Source organism: Fundulus heteroclitus, unplaced genomic scaffold (genome assembly GCF_011125445.2).
Source record: "Fundulus heteroclitus isolate FHET01 unplaced genomic scaffold, MU-UCD_Fhet_4.1 scaffold_139, whole genome shotgun sequence".
NCBI lineage: Eukaryota > Metazoa > Chordata > Actinopteri > Cyprinodontiformes > Fundulidae > Fundulus > Fundulus heteroclitus.
This window is the reverse complement of record NW_023396551.1, coordinates 269,910-290,487: the sequence shown is the minus strand read 5'-3', so window position 1 is coordinate 290,487 and position 20,578 is coordinate 269,910. Positions and strand designations below refer to the sequence as shown.

At 41.2% G+C, this 20,578-nt stretch overlaps 1 protein-coding gene across 1 annotated transcript in view; it reads right to left on the bottom strand.

Moving 5' to 3' along the window:
* Positions 1-20,578, bottom strand: part of aoc2 (amine oxidase copper containing 2) — a 105,471-nt gene that overhangs the window by 43,513 nt on the left and 41,380 nt on the right. The window contains exon 3 of the mRNA XM_012858012.3: positions 8,473-8,639. Within this exon, the coding sequence (XP_012713466.3) occupies positions 8,473-8,639 (167 nt within the window). The remainder of the gene's footprint in view (positions 1-8,472; positions 8,640-20,578) is intronic.

Below are 20,578 nucleotides of genomic sequence, written 5' to 3'. Positions count from 1 at the left end.
CAGAGCCACAGCTCTGTTGATCCATCCATTCCCTTAGCTCTTAGCAGTAATGATTTTATGGGATTCTTCATAAATAAAATTGATTCCATTAAAAATAAAATAATTGGCATCCTCCCAAACATGATTACCTCGTCCTCAGTAAGTGAGGCAGCATTGGAGGAATCCTTAGAACCTGCGCAGTGTCTGAACTGTTTAAAAGCAGTGGAGCTTTCTGAGCTATCTAAAATTTTAGCTTCATCTAAACCTTCTACCTGTATGTTAGACCCAATCCCAACCAAGTTGTTTAAGGAGGTATTCCCTCTGATCAGTGGTCCTATTTTAGACATGATTAATCTATCCTTGGTAAATGGATATGTACCACAGGCTTTTAAAGTAGCTGTTATTAAACCTTTACTTAAGAAACCATCTCTTGATCAAGATGAGTTAGTAAATTACAGACCTATATCTAATCTTCTTTTCTTATCTAAAATTCTTGAGAAAGTAGTTGCTAATCAACTATGTGAACATTTACAAAGTAATGACCTACTTGAGGAGTTTCAGTCAGGCTTCAGAGCTCATCATAGCACTGAAACAGCTCTGGTGAAGGTCACCAATGATATTCTCATGGCCTCAGATAATGGACTTGTGTCTATACTTGTCCTGTTAGATCTCAGTGCTGCATTTGATACAGTTGATCACAATATTCTCCTACAAAGACTTGAGCATACTGTAGGTTCTACTGTTCTTCAATTATGCATTATGTGTTGTCATTTCTGCTTTAACTTTCTGTTCTCTCTCTTTTCTCTTCATAGTAGGTACACCTGGTCTGGCGTTCTGTTAACTGTGACATCATCCAGAGAAGACGGCTCACCTGCTACTACCATCTAATGTAGAACAGATTACTAGATCAATGTGTGCTTCTGTGCTTTTTTTGTCTCTCTTGTTGTGTCTCTGCTCTGTCTTCTGTAACCCCAGTCGGTCGAGGCAGATGACCGTTCATACGGAGCCCGGTTCTGCCGGAGGTTTTCCTTCCCGTTAATGGGGAGTTTTTCTTCCCACTGTCGCTTCATGCTTGCTCAGTATGAGGGATTGCAGCAAAGCCATGTACAATGCAGACGACTCTAACTGTGGCTCTACGGTTCCCCAGGGGTGAATGCTGCTTGTTGGGACTTTGATGCAATCAACTGGTTTCCTTATATAGGACATTTTTGACCAATCTGTATAATCTGACCCAATCTGTATAATATGATTGAACTTGATTTTGTAAAGTGCCTTGAGATGACATGTTTCATGATTTGGCGCTATATAAATAAAATTGAATTGAATTGAATTGAATTATTAATAAAATCAAGTGTCCTAAGTTACTGAGTATATCATTGTTTAAAATATTAGTTTATCAAATAATGTTAGTTTAACTCAGGATTTGCATTGTGAATGGGTTGAAACACATACCAAATGTTCTGAATTAGTTAAGCTAATTTAACTTGAAGAGAAGTTGTCACTCCTTTATTCTATATGTGTGCAGAGTTTGCTGTTAAAAGAACTCCAGTGCTCGAATCATTCATTTCAACTATGGTGCTGATATCAGCCCCTGATATCACCGGACAATACCAAACAGACAGAGAGTTGTTTATTAAACATTAAATAACTTTAAACAGTGTGTACTAGCACAACAGATTCATCCAGCACAATGGATCACATTTAGGTGGCACTGACTTGGTGCGAGTAGTAGCAGACCACAAAGATTATGTTGCTCATAGAAAAACCTGTACATATCGTTCACTATGTTATTACCTACACCCATTGCTTATTGTTTATTGTTTGTTGTGTATGTCCTAAACCAGAATATGTCTTGAAACAATTTCACCACAGTAATACACAGCACTGAACAAAGGAGTGAAGCAGGAATAAATAGGGGACTGAGCAGGTGGAACTGATCAAAGGAAGGAAAGTGAAGCTAAGATGGACTGAACAGAACACAAGCACATAATGCAAACTAGAACTGATACTAGGATAAGAACCATGATAAAGCATAGAATATAAATAATCACTTAGACTAAAACTCATGACATGACAGAATAAACTACAACCATACACACGCTATTAAAGAATCCAAACAAGACAGAAACCAAAACAAAAATAAAACCTGAGGCAGGTGTTATGCCATAAGCTGGTTGAATATGCTTATTATTATTATTAATTATAATTTGGTATTATAATTTAAATAATAAATCATTCAACTCAAAATTCCGCTATAACAAATATAGTTCAAATGGTGGTGATGTTAGCTATAAGCTTGTAAGTATTTATACCACTAATGCATTAGTTAATTTGCTGTTATGAACTCATTTATGCTGGAATAAATGATCAGGTCGGACTGTTAACCGACGAGGTTTATCCAGCAGGCTGTGAGAACCCCAATGTAACTGCAATTAGAGTTTAAATCCTTATTCCTTATCACCATCCAATGATATTGTCTCTGTATTAATATCAGATGTTAACTCCAAAGGAGGTTAGCTCTGATTTCTGAATACCCAGGCAACTGTGAATTGGATCGAACACAAAACAATGTCTATTCCGCAGTCGTTGGTTTTATTGAACCAAAAGCAATTCCCTGTTACAGTAATTCTCTGATTCAACAACTTTGGAATTCTTACTCATTACTAAACTAAAACATGCAAAATATATATGTGGAAATAAAGAACAAAACAAAAATAAACAATGTATTAAAATGAGCGGTTAGCAGATCTTAACTCAACTCACAGTTGTTTAACACCGCCCTCAAAACACCGGCATTTGACGTATCAGCATTGACAGACAGAACAGCTTCGGGAATCTCACTGGACGCTTTGATGTCTTACCAAAAGCTAGTTCAGCTAAGCTCCCTACAGTTCAGATACACGTCACCCTCCCAAGATGGCTGCTACAATGACGTATGAGGGGAGGTCCTAATGACGTAACCACGTTTACGCTGATGGGATAATGCCTCGCTTCGAGAGGGCGCAGCTAACTGGGAGTTTAAACAAACCCGCGAATCGAGCTCGGACAAAGAGATTAACTGATAAGAAGAAGCGAAAAGAGAGAGGGGGGAAAGCAGGGAAGAAGATGAAAAGAACTGAAGCAGTGACCCACGGCGGGGTTATTGATGAATCACAAATCAACACAGCAAAATCAATTGTAAAATGCATGCACATACAAAGAAAATGTTCAGCAAAATAATTCCAACTTCGTCGTGGAATAAAAGCATTAACCAACACCTACAAAGTTCTAACGCCTGCCCAGGCACTTCTAAACACCCTGTTGGTGAGACAGAAATAAAAGGGGAGACCCCGTTACTTTGAGGTGCCTCGGGGCTGGTCCGGAGCGCTCCGAGTAGTGTGGCTTTCTGGACGCGCCTTGACGAGCGCAGTTGTCTGCAGGCTGCAGCGGGACGGAGAAGAAGCTGCTTCGTTTCTTCCTCCGGGTTCACAGTCGCTTTGTTGGCCAGACAAAGTGGGGTCCTCTTCGATCACTGGGAGATACGGCGTCTCTCAGTCTTTTGATCAGAGGGAATTTAAAAGTACTTATTTTAGTCGACCTCCTGTTATGTAAAGCAGGGAATAACCGTTGCGTCGAAAAATCTCGGTCCAGCGAGAAACTCGAACACGTGGCGTGGGATTACCCCAACGGAAACAGCTGTGTGTCTTCTCGGGTTGGCTAAAGCCAGGGAAGAAGGAAGATTGTCGTGTGTGATCGGGTTTTATAGCCATCACCATAGCAACCTTATCTTGATCGGCGGCCATTTTGCCGTGTTGCGTGATGGGAGTTGGTGGCCATTTTGACCACATGAGTTGGTGGCCATTTTGACCACATTGCATCATTGGTAACGCAGTCCGTTACGTCCCGAATGGATGCCGTTTTTGTCACGTCTGAACTGGCACAACACAGGAGAGAGGCCTAACTGATTAAATAACAAACAAAACTAAACAAAACCCAAAATATGACACCAGAGACTCTTTAGGGTTGTTTTTTGTTTTCTTCTTGTTCCCCAACCTTAATAATCCTGCCTCACTGACCCACTCGCTGCCAGATCGTCACTGCTCACCATATCTCCTCTGTGGGTTTTTTTTTCAGTTTGTGTACGTTCTCCATCTGCATCGGCTCAAGGCTGGCTCCACCTGCATCTCCTGGTCTGTTTTTGCTTTTTCAATAAACCCTGGCCTCCCAGTTTTAAGGTACTTGAGAACATGCAACAACACAACATTTAAGCAGACGGAGTTAGGCTCGGGATCTTTTTCACACCCATGTTCTCCAAATGCCATCCAGAGTTTGAGGCTTGAAGGTGGAGCGGGCCACCTAATCGGGGTTTGAGCTGGGGATGGTCATTGGGTCCCGGGGGTCATCTGGGACTGTTGGGTTTAAATGGTGGTTCCCCCCAGGCTGATGATAGGGTTCACCTCCCGGCTCTGGGGTGCCGATACCTGGACCTAGGAGTATAGGATGTGTGTGGTGAGTGTGAGTGTGTGTACAGTGCCCCTTTTTTGTGGGGGTAAGAGTGTATGCATGTGGGAACGTGTGAATGTGACAGTATACCTGGTTTGTCTTTTTGTCAGGTTGGGTTTTAGACAGCATCCTCTTCTGGGACATACCACGTCTCGACTAAGCCCATCCTCCATGTCCAGCTCCCCTCGGTTGGTTGGCGCTTTCGCCCGCTGGTGCATTGGTGGTCCTCGGTGTCTGGGGCTGGGTTCTCAGGTGTGTGTTGCCTCACTCCTGGCGGCTGCTTCACGGGCCCTGTGGCTCTTTTGGGGATTTGTCAGGGCCCTGCCAGGGGGTGGGGAGCCCCATGGCCTCCGGTCTCTGGGTCCATGGCTGGATCCGCTCCACCGTAGCTGACTGCCAGCGGATCCCACAGGATCATCGCCGCAGCTTCTGCACTGTATCTGTTGGGGGGTTTCCTGGGAGTCTTCTCTGCTCTTCCCTGGGATGGGGGTGGCAGCTATCCATGTGTCGGTCCCGCTTGGGTCCTTTTATTCTGGGGGCCCTTTTGGGCATCAGGGGTTCTGGTCTGCCTGGAGTCTGCCTCAGTACTTCTGGGGGAGCTGGTCTTTGGCTCCTCAGAACCACGATTGAGCAGTTTCCTTATGGATAAACCTTACATACACAATTACACTCTCACAAACACCTGGATCCACGTGCTTACAAATCCGCTTCTATACAGAAAACCCCTATCAGTCACTCTAGATGTCACTTTATACATATTATATTAAATAATTGGTTGTTGGTACCTGTAATACTTTGTCAGTTTGTTTTGCTGTTCTTTTTATATACTTCTCTGCATGTGTAGGAGCAGACTTCAAGGATGTTATCTTGTTCTTTCTTTTGCTCTCGTCTATTTTTGTCACCTTTTCTCCCTTTTAGCATTTTATCTCATGTTTTTCTCTTCCTTTTTTCTCTTGTACCTACCTGTTTTTGTGTCCATTGAACATGAAATAGACCCAGAATAAAATCTGATACGGCTTTTTGCATATAAAAAGCACCATAGCACTTTGGTGAAACCACTTGGGCTCTCTTTTGGCATTAAGACAGCAATTCTTAATGCTACACTGCCAGAAAGGACACATAAAAAGAAAAGAAAAGGCAAGGTTTGAGACCTGCCCCGAAAACTCACGATTTTGGCCAGCTTTAATCCAACGTGCTTTAAGGGAACACTTGCCAAATTTGAAGCTGATAGCCTAAATTTCCTAGGAGGTTAGGAAGTTAGAGATGTGTGAAATGTATAGAACTGACGTAAATGACCAGAAATGGCTGACTTCCTGTTGGATTTAGGGCAGACGTCTAAGATACTTTTTTCTTGTTTTGGAAGGATCTACCTATGACCCACATTTCAAATCAATACAATTTATCACTTGGCTTATCTCAGTGTAAGGTGTGCTGTAGAGCTGTTTAGACATGACCATTGTTAACTCCAAAAAATATATAAAATTTTCATGCATACAATGTTTAGTGGGTTTTTGTATGTTTAGGCCTCAAAATTGTGTCTTTTCTTAAGAGAATATTAAACATTCGAATTACAGAACAGGGCAGTCAAACTTTTTTACAGTAGCAGGCTACACACTATCAGGTAGGAGGGTGCACACACACACACATACATACATACATACATACATACATACATACATACATACATACATACATACATACATACATACATACATATAATGTATATGCTTCAAGCTGAACAGTGGCTCTGTGACTACTGTAACGAACAAACAAATAGCAATAGTGTAGTCAGTGTTGCCAAATTAGGCAGGTTTCCAATCAATTAGGCTTTTGAACACATTGAGCTGGAAAAAAAATAGTTTGTGGGCAGATTGTAAAAAAATTAGGAAGCTTTTCATAACATTTCTTGGGCTTTTAGAAATAATTACTAACAAAATATATCAAAATTGTCATTTATTTTTTAAATAAGTTGAATCTGTCGATCTGACATCATCAATGATTAATAGTTATTATGAATAATATTGATTATAACTATATTGATTATGATAAAACAAGAAAAGAATAATGGTTAATCAAGTGTTTGGTCAATGTAAACGCCCAAGAGGGGTTGAGTTCTACTTATCAACTTAAAAATATTTCATAACTGCGTGTAAGAGAAATGTTTAATTGAGCTATACTGAGAGAAATTAAGTTTATATTAAGGTAGATTTACAACTCATGTTGGGAAGCTATTTATAATTTATTTCTTCTGGGTGATATATCCTGATTGTTAAAGAGCTCTTTGTCAGGAATCAGAGACAGGGGACCCAGTATTCAACCAGACAAGCAGAGGTTAGTTGAAAGAACATTTATTTACAAAAAGCAAAAGCCAAAACGGGGATCAAGACAAAAATGGGAAGACTGCATCCAATAACCAAAAATAACAAAAAGGCAGTCACAGACAAAACTATAAGCAAAAACAGGGGACAGGCTATCTCAAATATCCAGAGGCAAACAGGGTCAGAAGAACAGGGAAACAGAGAGCATTGAAAGCTGACTTTGACTCACCAACTGGGCACAGAAAAAACAAACAATGATGTGGCAGATTGCAGGGGGCAGAGGCAGGTATAAGTAAGGGAGTGATCAGGTGAATGGAGTGAAACTAATTACTGACATGGGTGGAGCTAATCGGGAACAGGGAAGTGCTTGGGAGTAAACTTAAGCCGATTGGATGGCGACTGGTGAAGGGGAGTGACAGGAAGACAAAAGAATGCTGGCAGGTGAACTGAACTTAGACTGGTGACAGAAATGGTCTGAGCAGGCCGGATAAACTTATAACCTAAAACAAAATCAAACACTAAGACAGAACCAAAATTAGAAACTGAACTTAAGGCAGGAGAGTAAAGTAATTAATCAAATAACAAACAAAACACATAACCAAACCCAAATCATGACACTCTTATGTGTTATTTGGTTGTCTGATTGTACATTTTATTTGGAACCCCTATGCGCAGTTTTTTTTCTTTGTTTCAGCGCAGTTGTGTGCTAATGGCATGTTCTTATGTGTTTAATAGTTCTGTGCTTTTAACATGAGAGAGTTTGAGATTTGGGCTTGTTTTTTTTTTAAGTTGGGCAGGTTTTATGCTGGTTTGGGTTACTGGAAACTAACAGTGACATAGGGTAACCTGTAGCGCTGTGTCTTAACTCAAAAGTCCAGCATAAGCTACACGCTAATAAACATGAGCGCTGGTGTCAGGCTGAACACTGACTGAAGTAACAATTCTGAGTAGAACAGGTTACAGCAGCTATGAGAACAAGGAGTAGAACAAAGCAAGAGTTCCCTTCTACCTGCAAGTAACTCAAGTCTCTTCAGTTTGGCAGTTTTAGTGCCTGGTTCTGCTCCAAGCTGTCCTAGCTAACCCTGCTAGCTGTCCTAGCTAACCCTCCTAGCGTGAATGTTTACTCCAGTTTAGACTTCAGTGCTGACATTTCAAACAGAAATTAATAGCGCTCCTTCCAGCTCGCTCTCTGCTAAATTGTCACTTCTTGTAATTGTTTGGTTATCAGACCAAATTTCCATCCCGCTCTACCGACACCAACGGTGACCACAGCCGAACTGCGGAGGCAACTGAAGGCTATGACTCAGTGTCCCGCCCCTCTCCAGCTGTGATTGGCTAGCATGTTGCCTTCAGTCGTTGATTTTATTGGTTAAATTGTATGATTGACACATCAAAGATAGTACTAAAAGGACGATGGCCACTCCGAGGTAAAAAAAGAAAAGAAAGAAAAAAAAAAAGACAGCTTTCAGTCCAGGGTCTGCTCCGCGCTCAACCAGAAGGCACAAATATCGCTCCATTATATGATCGGGGAAATGTAGGTGGTGGCAAGAGCTGCTATAGACGGCGATTTGCCGCCGTTGACCGGCTACTTTTGACTGCCCTGACAGAAGGCCTTTCGTTGCTCAGAGTTAGGAAATGTGACAGCTGTATGTTGGCAGAAAACCATTCTCAATTTTTTATTGTTCATTCCTACCTGGCCCAGGACATAGATCTCTCTTCAGCCTGGCTCTCTGGTAGGTGGTCTCCTGCAAAGCTGAAAACCTGCAGTTTGTAGGAACGCTGATGGCCCCAGCGGTTGGTTTTTTTGCTAGCGATGTGAAGATAGCGAGGTGTCTTGGTGTCATAACGCAGGGCTGCCTCCTGTAAATGGGTTACAGAAATCAAACAGTCAAGATTCAAGATGTGAGAAATTGCATGTATAGATTTACTAGCAAAGTGGAAGTTAGAGCCATGGAAAAGTAGAAAGAATAGTTAGGCATCCTGTGAGGATTATGTTAATATTTAACTAATTCAACTATATCAGTCACCCTTGCAAAAAGAAATATTCACATCATAGATCACTAGCTTAAGTTACTAATGCTGTGTAAAAAGGGGGTATTTGAGAAAGTTTAACAATCCTAGTTAAATCATTTCTGATCTGATCAGTACTGACAAAACTAGAGAACAGGAGTTACAATTTGGATTTTATCAACTCCACCAGGCAGAATTATTCCACTGACAGTATGTTTGAACTGACTCAAAAATTGACTTTATAGATTTTGTGAAAAATAACCTAAACTCTATGATGTGAGAGAAGCAAGAAAATAAGAAACATTAGGTTTATGTTATTCTGATACTATTCTGCTCTGGTAGAGTGTTTTTCTTTTTTATCTTACATTAGAGAGATTAATACCCAAACTCAACTACTAAGTTTGAACCATGATAGTTTCTTTATCTCTGCTTTTAGTTTCTGATCAAAGCGCTTTTTCCCCCTGGCCCGGATTAGACAGACTGACAAAGTTGATGATGACTGAAACTGACGGACCAGGGGATAATGGCTAAGAGAGGTTGAATAGGTGATGATGATGGCAAAGACTGCCTGACCAGGTGATGATGACATGCACAGGCTGACCAGGTGATGGCAGAAGCAGTCCAAATGGGCTAGTCAAAATCCACTACTCAGAGGCAGTCCAGGTCGTGACCCAATATGGTAGCCGATGAGTCCCAAGTGAAAGCCAGAGCAGGCACAGGGTCCACTCAGGAACTACCAGAAGCAAGGGGTGCACGCAGGCACTAGAATGCAAGTCTAGTGAGGGCAGAGCAAGCGCAGGAACACAAGATCAGCTGGCGATGCAAAGCAAACTCAGAGAGACAATCCAAACAGGCAGTGAGATGAGACGATCTGACAGAAAATGGAAGTGTGAGACAGGTATAAATAGGCGGAGTCTCAGATGAAATGCCTTAGGAATAATGTAGCCTAGCCAGCCAGACTCGGTTTCGCTTTCACTTTGTTATACAACAAACTAAGTCAGGAACTGCTCCCATAGAGCACTCTTTTTTTGATACCGACCAATCGCAGCCGTGGGTGGGCTTTATATGTTGAGTTAGGCAGCTTTATGAGCTGTGCACATGCACGCTGTTGGAAACGCAATTGGAACCGTTTGGACAGTGGAACCAATCCAGTGTAACAACGTCCGAGGCCCTGCCATAGTTATAATTTTTTTATACTATTTTTTATACAGATCTTATGTTAAACAACCATAAAACAAAAAGTTTTAAGCATCAAATCAAATGTCAAACCTTTAAAGGGCCTTAATTTGAGCTAATTTAATTTACTACCTTTTACTACTGCATGGACACCAAGTGTGAATCTTGGGGGGTGGGGTGGACGTACATTCAGTTTGTTTGATTTTTTCTTGTAATGTGTTTTTGCGGCGGAAATCAAGGGGAGTATTTGAAACATGTACAGGGTCTTGAACTGGCCTTGACCAAATTACCAGTCCGAGCCTAAGATTGAGGCATCACTTCCGAGGAGAAGACCGGGAAAAAAGTGCCTTGAGACCGGTCTCGAGGCTAAAACTGGTCCTGAGACCCCCATCCCTCGTAGGCAGTGTGCCAGACGGACCTGTAATTTTGGCACAGTTTAGCCAAATGTTCCAAAACTGTGCCAAATGTGTTTTTCACTTCGTAAATGTTTAGCTTAGTTTTAACAGAACTAACAGCAGTGGCGGCTGGCCCATAGGGGGCGCTCGGGCGCTGCCCTCCCTAGATGTGGAGGGGAAAAGTCAAAATATATATAGATTTTAAAAGTATTATTAATGTCAGTTTTTACTTAATAGTACGTGGCTACATGTAATAAGAATTATTAAAACACTTCTACTGATTGACGCTATCATTTAACAGTGCATTTCCACCAACAGACGTATCATTTCTCTTCTTTTACACTTGTGGGGCTGTGACTCAAGGAGCCCTACAAGTGTAGCGAAATAACCAATCGTGTACTGTTGCTAGGGAAGATTTATATATATTTGGCCAATCAGCATCGCCAAAATGAATGGGTTTGGGTCTCCTGGAGAAGTAGCCCTAGCTGCACAGTGATAGGTGCACTTCACGCGTGACGTCACGAGCTACATCCGTGCTATATCCGGGTAATGGTGGTCAGGTCGGCAAAACAGTACTGTTTTCGCTTACCAGCGTGACAAAACAGGTAAATTAGAGTGTACTTTTAGTTTATTTTTTGAATCTAAACAATGCCTACGACTTGTTGTGCTCCTGGTTGCACACAGAGGCATTCCAAATCGTCGGGTGTACATTTCTTTCGTTTACCGAAGAAAGAAGAAAGAAATGGATAATTTCAATGAAAAGGATGCAGGATGCCAATCGACTGTGGGAGCCATCATACCATGACAGAATTTGCAGTCTACACTTGATCTCCGGTAAATACAACTTCATTTTGCACTAGTCATTGTTCTACTTAAATCATTATATAAATAAAAAAATAGGATGCATACTTAAGTCAAGACGTAAACGTTTGTTTCGTAATAATATACGTACATGTACAATGTATGCAAACCCTCTGGCATGAGTCTGTGAAAAGGATTAATAAGACAAAACCACCAAAATAATCCTTTGTGAACAATGTTTTTTTTTTTAATAATTAAATGCTTATTGTGGAATCGTAGTAATTTTCTGACTTTTAATTTAAATGCATGTACTGGGTTAGGCAGGGAAATCTATTGGCCAGCCCCACCAAGATTTTTTTTCACCAGCCGCCACTGACTAACAAGTATACAAAAGTATAATGAATGAAAAAAACTATGACAAAATAAACTCACTAACTAAAAAAAGGCAGGCAGGAAAATAATAATCTAATTGGAATAAAAGTAACAAAGTGTTATTCTATATTACTGCCATGAAAAATAATTGAGGTCAGACTGAATTCTGTCCACACTGCAAACATAAGGAGACACAGTCCGAAAGGACGGCCCCTCTCTCTCAGCAGGGTGCTTCTGTTGACACCCATACAGATAAAGGTCAGAGCACTTCTGACCACCTCCTTCTTCTGTGACTCATTCTCCTGACTCCAAGCTGCTCACCCACCTCACCCTGGAGCTGACCAGGAAAAGCCCACTTCGGACAATGGGCCCTGCACTGGCTTGACCGACACACGAATTAACACCTGGGAGAAACGTCTCGTCGCCCGGAGGACATGTCCGGGCAAATCAGAGTTAAGTCTGCTGTCTTAACCTTATCATCAGTAGCAGGATGAAGAAGTCCTGCCTGCCAAAAACAGCTTTATTTGTTTTTGTCAGCCTTTACAGGGAAGCAAAACCCAGATGGAGCTGAAAAGCCAGCAGAAGGACCCGCTGGCGAGTGCTGAGGATAATCTGCTTAAATTGGACTGCATCCAGGGCAGAGAACATGGCAGAGACCAGGCCTCCGATCCCCACATAGTGCTGCAGAGCTAAATACTAGCCCGCCAAGAACAGCCAATAACTTCCCTGCTTTCAGTGCTCCTTCTTGGAATGGCCAAAGTGGACAAAACTCACACGAGGCACAAGATAGAGGGACCCAAAAGGGAAAGTTTACCACTAGAAGTCCCAGAGAATTTCAGTTATCTTGCAAGCCCCCCTCCCCTCTTCAAGTTTGTGTATTCACTCTACCTTACTAACTGTCCCTATTGTAATGCAAATAACCTGACGGGTCCTAGTTCCTGAGCTGAGAACAGGTCATAACCATACTTTTCCAACATGGCAAGGCAGAGCCTATTTATATTGTCCATTCACCAACAGACTCATTTATATTGCAAAGCTCACTATGTGAAAGGAAGAACAACTTAGAGAATAATTGTATTTTGTTTAGTCTCGCCTTTTCATGTCATTCAACATTTCAGCTTAGAAAATGACAAACAGTATGACTTCAGTATTGTAGTAACATTTATTTCAACCAAGGAAAACCACTACATATGAAGCTACAATTGTCCCATTTACCAGTTTCCACAAACCCAAGGTGAGTCCTTGCTGCATTTGCAACAGGTATACTCAGTGCAGTGCACACAACGCTCAGTGCTGTGGTTCCTGTTGCAGAGATTGCGCACCTGGCACTGTGTTGTTTTACCATGAGAACGTCTCTTCATCTCACGATGCTGTCTCATCTTTTCTTCTTGTATTGCCTTTTCCTGCATAAACCTGTAACAAAATTCATCAAATTGTCCATAGTTACAGTCCTGCCCTGGTCCATAAATGGCTTTATCAGTTTCACAACAACGTTCTCAGACAGCCTACAATGAACAATGAACCTTTGATGGAAATAACTGCTCATCAACATTAATTGTTGTCCTGGACTGTAGGACAACACACAGTTCTGTACAAACTGTTGCCAGATGTTTCAAATAGCAGCAAATGTGTCCGTTTTCACATGTTCCAAACAAGTGTCTTTGTTATCATGGGCGGATTTACCATTAGGCAAAACTAGGCAGTTGCCTAGGGACCCCAAGTTCCTGGGTGCCCTAATTATCCAGCCAGGCTTTGATAATGATGTTGTTCCACCAGACTGCGAGAGTCCAGCATCATCCACTCTGCCGGTAAGCAGTCAGCACAGTGTACTTCCTGAAGATGACCCAGATCTGGCCAATCAGCTGATCTTGCATGCTGCTCAATAGTACTGAGAGGACCGCTCCAGGTGAAGAACAGGATCTTGCCAAGAAATGGAGACGGGCGCAGAATTGCCAGCTATTATTTCATTCAAATGAAAAATGGAGAACAAATAAGCAGACCATAGCTTGTCTACTAGAAAAAGGGACAAAAGAAAACATAGAGGAAAACAACAAGAAAAGGGAAAAGAGAGGGACAAAAGGTAGAAAAAATAATTTATGTCTATTCTATTACATTTTTTGTATCTGTATAATGGGTCTGTTTTATGTGTTGTCTTCACTATTCAGAGGGCCCCATGCCTTCCTTTGCCTATGGCCCCAAATTTCCTAAATCCGTCCCCGGTCCTTATTTCTTGAAACCGGTTTCGAGGCATTGTGGCTTTGATGTGTGAATTCCCAAAGTCTTTGGACCACAAATCCCGCATGGCGCCAACACTCCCCTGTGCTGCCTTCATAAACAGAACTGCAATGAATGCCATCAGCTCATACACACTCATTTTCCAGCACTGTTCTGTTCTGCGACCCTGCTGGACTGTGCAGTCTCTGATGGTCATCAGCATACCAATATCCACCAAACAGAGGAAGCTTTGGAGGCAACTTGTAGTTTTCCGTCTTGCAAACTCAGTTGGCCCTCCAGTGTGTGTGTATATATATATATATATATATATATATATATATATATATATATATATATATATATATATGTGTGTGTGTGTGTGTGTGTGTGTGTGTGTGTGTGTGTGTGTGTGTGCACTCCGCTGCAGCGCTGACTGAGGAGAGATCCCGCTTGTGACTGGAGATATATTTGCCCCCTAGTAAATGTATGCAGATGGTCATTATTGTATACATATTCTTGCGTTCCCTCTCTACAGCGTTCCAGCTCATGCAGTTACTTTCATTGTACAGATCAGTTTTCAGTTCATCGCTGCTCTGGTGGCTCCGCTGTATGAAAATCATTCCGGTGTTGACGACACTGATGACATAGACAGAGTTGAGTTAATTACAAATATGATGTTCCCCCCTGCTCCCAGGTAAACCACTGGTCAACAGCAAGGCTTGAGCTAAAACCGAAACTGAAGGTTCTCCAACGACAGCGCTAATGGGTCATTTACATCTGAAAAGGGATTCATGAGTTGTGAAGTACTGTCGGGGGGACTACAGGCTGACGAAAATTCTCATATCTCTGAGACTACTAGTGTTAAATGGTTCATTTGGGAAATGTCTGTAAACCATTTGCACACAATGTCTTTGAACAAAGAGGCTAACAGAGGTAGCTCATTGCTAGCATTCGGTACCATGTCATTGTCAAGTGTGTTTTTATGGTTATAACAAAGGTTATCTCCACAAGGGTTTCATACATTGATGGGCCATTAATGTTTAGATTATCCAGCCCACTCATTATGACTAAAAATAAAGCTAAAGCTTTTATTTGTTAGCGCCGAATGCCCGCTAGCCAAAATGCTATCAGCTCCTGTTAACATCCTGTTCCAGTAATTCAAAAGAAGCTTGTTTTAAAGCATAAAGCTTAACCGTTCTGCTCGGCCATCCTTCGATGGTGCTATGAGCCTTATTCCCACATTAATATTGAATATTAATGTCAGTTTAAATGCAATTTTGATAACTTTAGACTTTAAGCAGTTTAGCGACCGATCTCTACAGCGACCCCAAGCGCTCGGAGGTAGAATCGCATAAACAAAGGCAAGCGATTCTGATGTAAATGATTTTACAGGACAAATCGGTCCTTTGAATGTTATTTACTCAAAATAATGTACTGGTTAACTTGGGCTTTGCATTGTGAATGGATTGAAACACATGTCCAATGTTGTTCTGAATTAGTCAAGCTAATTTACCCCAATTCCACCTTCATTAAGTTGAGCTTTGATTCTTTAACTTAAACAAAATATTATTTCATCAAATAATGTTTTGTTTAAGTCGGGATTTACATTGTGAATGGATTGAAACACATAACAAATGTTTTTTTTAACTCCATCCCATGCTTTTTGGAATCAGATCTGGAGTGAACAAGGATTCACTGAATTATTCTGATTATGATCAACCACTTTTGTTTGTCTTTTGCTTGTTTTTGCATGTAAATAGTTCCTTAGCTTAGCTTCTCTTTATCTTCACTTTGCTTAGTAGTTTTCGTTAAGTTTCACTAGCCTAGTAGCAGTGTTGTAGCACTCGAGTCCGAGGTAAATCTTTAACTAAATTTAGAGACTCGTGACTTGACTTGGACTTGAGCACTGATGACTCGATCTTGGACTCGGATTCCTACATTCAGATCATTCTGACTCGGAAATTGAGAAAAAGACTCAACTTTTTTATATTATTTATATAATTTATATATAAATAATATTTATATTATGTTACATTAGGCTATAATCTGCCATTTTTTCTGTTTGTAATCACCGTCCAGGAATCGGTATATTTTGCCAATCGGTAGCTACAAAATAACTGTTTACATACCTGACGGGAGCAGTCCGGCGGGACCGCGCGCTTTGGTGGCAGAGGCAGGCGAGCGACGGCAGAGGCGCCTACGGTGGGTGACAGGGACCCAGACCAGGGGGTCGAGCCCGGCTCGGGCAAGGCCCACAGGAGGTACCGGGCGTCGGGGGAACGGAGGGGAGAGAGGAAAGACGTTACGGTGCACGGCAGAACGCCCGGCCCGCACCCCCCGCGAGCGGAGGAGTACGGAAACAGACGGCCAGCGCGTCGCGCAGACCGGAACGCAAAAATGGAGTGCAAAATGCTCCATATGCAACAGAACAATTGAGGAGACATTGGGGGCTCCCTCAAATTTCAATCGACATCTGTCAAGACTGCATCCAGAAAAGTAAGTGACATTCTACGTTAAGTTAACGTTAACTGCTATGATGGTTGGCTAGCTAATGCCGCCACCTACAGTAGAGAGTTTGCCCATCAATAGGATTTTACTAGTGCCTGCTGATGTCTACAGTATATGCATGGTATGGTAGATTCATAATATTACAGTGTTATAGCCTTATAGCATATTATTCCGTTATTTGTATTGGCTATTTTGAGGGTGCATTCAAGTAGCATTGAAGTTCACGTTAAGGTGGGATAACGTTAGCGTCTGTTTTTTTCCACACAGTGTGCTTAGCAAGGAGTCCAGTAGGTTATTATAATGCTAACAGTCCTTCATTAGATGGTTTCTGTTTTATTTGCAGCACATCATTTTACTGGGGATATCATTTTAATTCGTGGCTAACAGTTACTTGAAGAGGTTATTGTTGTTGTTGAAATATTAAATGAACTAAATATTAAATGGATGTCTTTGCAAACTTAAATCCGACAAAAGCTGCACTGCCTGGGAGAAGCACGTAGGTACACTGGTAATGTAAACTTTTGTCTCCATTGGGAATTCCTAATGAATTAAATATGCATATTACAATGTTTACCTCTGATCAATGAGTTCTCATTTATTGTCAAATCTTAAACTGAGGTAAAAATGGGCCTTCAGAGCTAAGCAGAATTAGGCCAGTACTTTAAAATGAATAATAGCCACGTTATTTGACTTTTTTTAAATTTATACGTCAGTAGCTCTCTCTGGTTGCATACAAAGTTTTTATGAAACTAATACGCTAACATCCTGATACAATTATTCTTACTATGTCTTCATATTTTATGTTATTTACTATTTTCATTGCATTTATCATATATATTTACTCTTTACTACTAAGAAGTTTTAAGGTTTTAGATCTCTCTCTTATAGTTGCAGAAGGCCTGCAGAAAGCAGAGAAATATGTTGTGACTACGATAAGTGTTTTTATGAACTCTATTCAGCCATCTGGAGTGCTGCGCTGTGTGAACTGCTTGGTTTTAATCTCGAAGGTCACAGTTATTTTGCTTATCCCTACCCCTTAGCTTGACAATGGAACCAGGGATTCCTTTTCCTAATAAATAGGGATGAGGCGACGGATTTGCTTCAGATCAGATTTGGAGATCTGTTCGATCTCCTTGCAAGATTATTTGAAAACCAACTTCATTGTTGTCTCTCCTTCTTGTGTTGTTAATGAATGTTTTAGGTGTTTGAACCTGACAATCCTGTTATTTAACCATTTTCTGCTTTGTTTTTGCTCAGTTTCTTAGTACATTTAGCCTTTCGTGTTCATTTTTAATAACAGAGGAAGTACAACACTGCACATGCATAGCAGTGGATGAAACAAGGAAGCGGCTAATGGCTATTAGCATCTCCCAGTGTAACAATGCAGAATGGTCCAAGATCCAGTGGAAACCAAACAACAAAAAATATCATTCCAAGAGGGAAAAGACTGGAATGTCGCTGGGAATACAGTATGAACGTTGGTGTTCACTGAAGCGGATGCTAACCCGACCAATTGCTCAGATGTGACCAGAGTTGATTGACGTGAGTACATTTTCTGATACGAGGCTCTTCAAGTTGCTCTAGATGGGGGTATTTAATTAATGGCTGGTCTTCGATCACACCGAGCTGCCGCTTTACTGTAAGGGATTGCAGAGGGTCAGACTCGGTCAAGCATTATTTAATACTGTTTTATTCATTAAGCAAACAGGCATTTTGATAGTTCTGCAATATTGCCAGTAGAAGGCGGCACATCTGTTTATATCTGGTCATCACACGCAGTGCTGGGGCTATTTTTATACAAAAGGCCCATCAAAACATTATTAGGATGGATGATTGGTGTATATAAATTTATCTTATCATGATCAAATGGTTTTTGGTCTTTTTTGACAAGCATATAACATGGCTATATACTTTTAAGGTGCACACAGGACAAAACTGTTCTGCATAACAGAAAAACAGGTCACTGTGTGGTTGAACAATTGTGCAGATAGCACAGAGATATTGTACATCTCATCATAAAACACAGCAGTTGTATTATCTAAAGCTGGTTTATCACCAGCTTTAGATATTTTTTTATTAATTTTTACTACATGTTTTCCTAAAACAACCATGTTCTCCTTCTGTCCAGGGCAGAGAAAGAGGGCCTCACGGAGTGTTTCTCACATTCAGACTGGTGAAAGAAGAAGATTGACCAGAAAGATGCTTTCAATCATGCAAAACTTTTCCACGCAGTTGGAGTATAATTATTAGCCGCTAACAAATGTTTATATCCATGCTGTCCATTTAATTTAGCAATTCTCACCCCAACTGCTTTATGTGCACTGTCAGTGCACAGAGTTTCTGCTCTTTTCTTGCACAATCTGATTTCTCAGATTATTGGGGTGTGTGTGTGTGTGTGTGTGTGTGTGTGTGTGTGTGTGTGTGTGTGTGTGTGTCATATGACATACGTTTGATTATAATCATCATCACTGGTCTTTCTTTCCAAATTTGTCTAAAGGGTAAATTTTCCTGTCAGGGAGCCCAATGTGTGCATTACACAAAGGACTAAGAGGAATGTACAATAACAATTGATTTACTTTCAGAATCCCAGTATCAGTATCAATTGAAAACTATATAATTAAGTCATATCTAGTCACCAAATGATTCAAAAACTATTAGTATGTAACGTACAGGAAATCTGGACCCAAGATTCGAATCACACAGGTCAGTGACGTTTAAAGGCTTTATTAAAGAAGAAGGAAACGAGGCTTGGCTTCCCGTGGTGCTACGGTTTGTGCTCGGTCTGGTAACTCCCTGAGGCAGAGACAACAGGTTAGTGGACAGTGGTTGGTTAGCGAGTAATAGTGTGGAAGACTGGACCACCAACCTGGAGTCGGGGAAGCAGAGCTAGGAGAGCCGGCAGATAGACAGGCGGACGGATCCGGGGGCAGTGGTCTGATTGCGGACGAACGAGCAGGGGATCCGTTAGGGGCTTTTCAGGGACAGTAATCCAGGGGAGGTCCAGGTTCCGTTATCAAGAAGGCACAGATCCAGCAAAAGTGCAAACAGGGAGATCCAACAAGCTTGATCCAGGTCCGGTCAGGTTTCGGTCTCAAACAGGTTCAGGGGTGGCAAAGGATAGGCAAGCTCGGTAACTAAAGGCAGGGTTAGGTCAGGTTAACCGATAGGCAGGCAGAACAAAAACGCTGGAATGCTCGCACAGATGGGATGAGACAAACTAGCACTGGCAACTGATCTGTACAGGGTTTTTATGGAGGTGAGAGCAGGTGGAACCAGTAAAAACTAATTGCAGTGAGGGTGGAGTTAAGCAGGTGTGTTGAATCGAAGATCAGACCAGCACCAGTGCTGAGATTGTCACATAGTAATCACTTAAATATCTTAGGACATTATTAAAACAAAATTAAATTAAACTACTTGAAGAAAATTTTGAGTAGAAAGTGAGAATGATCAGATTATTTCTCTGATTTAAAGATTTTAAATAGTCAATATTGGGGATGCATGGAAAATTTGGGCTGAAATATTGATATCTGCTCATTTTACCATATATTTATTTTTCCCTCTTGTATTTCATGCATTCTTTTTTGACTTACATTTTACCATTTTATACTACGTCATGGGTTAAAGCAAAAATAATCAGTTTGACTGACATTTTTTTCGAGTCAGCCCATATATTCCCGGGACCGTGGAAATAATGTTACATTAGTTACCTTGTCACTTGCTTATTGTGCAAAGTCTACTTTAACCAAATCTGGTAGTTTTACAATATGCAATGACCATTCCTGCCTCTGTCCCACCTTTCAGCTTCAGAGCCTTTGTGTCATCCTGGACAGCCTCCCTTCCTCTCCTTCACTTTCCACATCCAGAACATCACCTGGTTAACTTGCATCTCTGCAGCATCATGTTCTTTCTTCATTCTTTTGCCAATCTGGTCCAAAGTCCACTTTACAGTTTCAGCTCCCTTCACTCCCTGTCCTCCAGAAAATCTCCATAAACTACAACTACTTCCAAAGACACCAGTTTGCATCATTACATCATCTACTTCACATCTGAACATTAACTCCACTGGTTCCCTGTCACATTCAATATAAACCAATCTTATGATCATACAAGGCCAACTACAACCTGGACAAAGCAGGACACATAACCAACACCATGATGTCATACATTTTAGTTTAACACAGATCGCACATTACAATAATCAGTCTTTGCTTTGCCCGTTATTGCTCAACAATTAATTATCACAACTCATGAGTTTATAAAAAGACATTATTTAACTTTTTTGAAGTTTAATAAAACTGTTAAATCCTAGCCCAGTGACTGGAG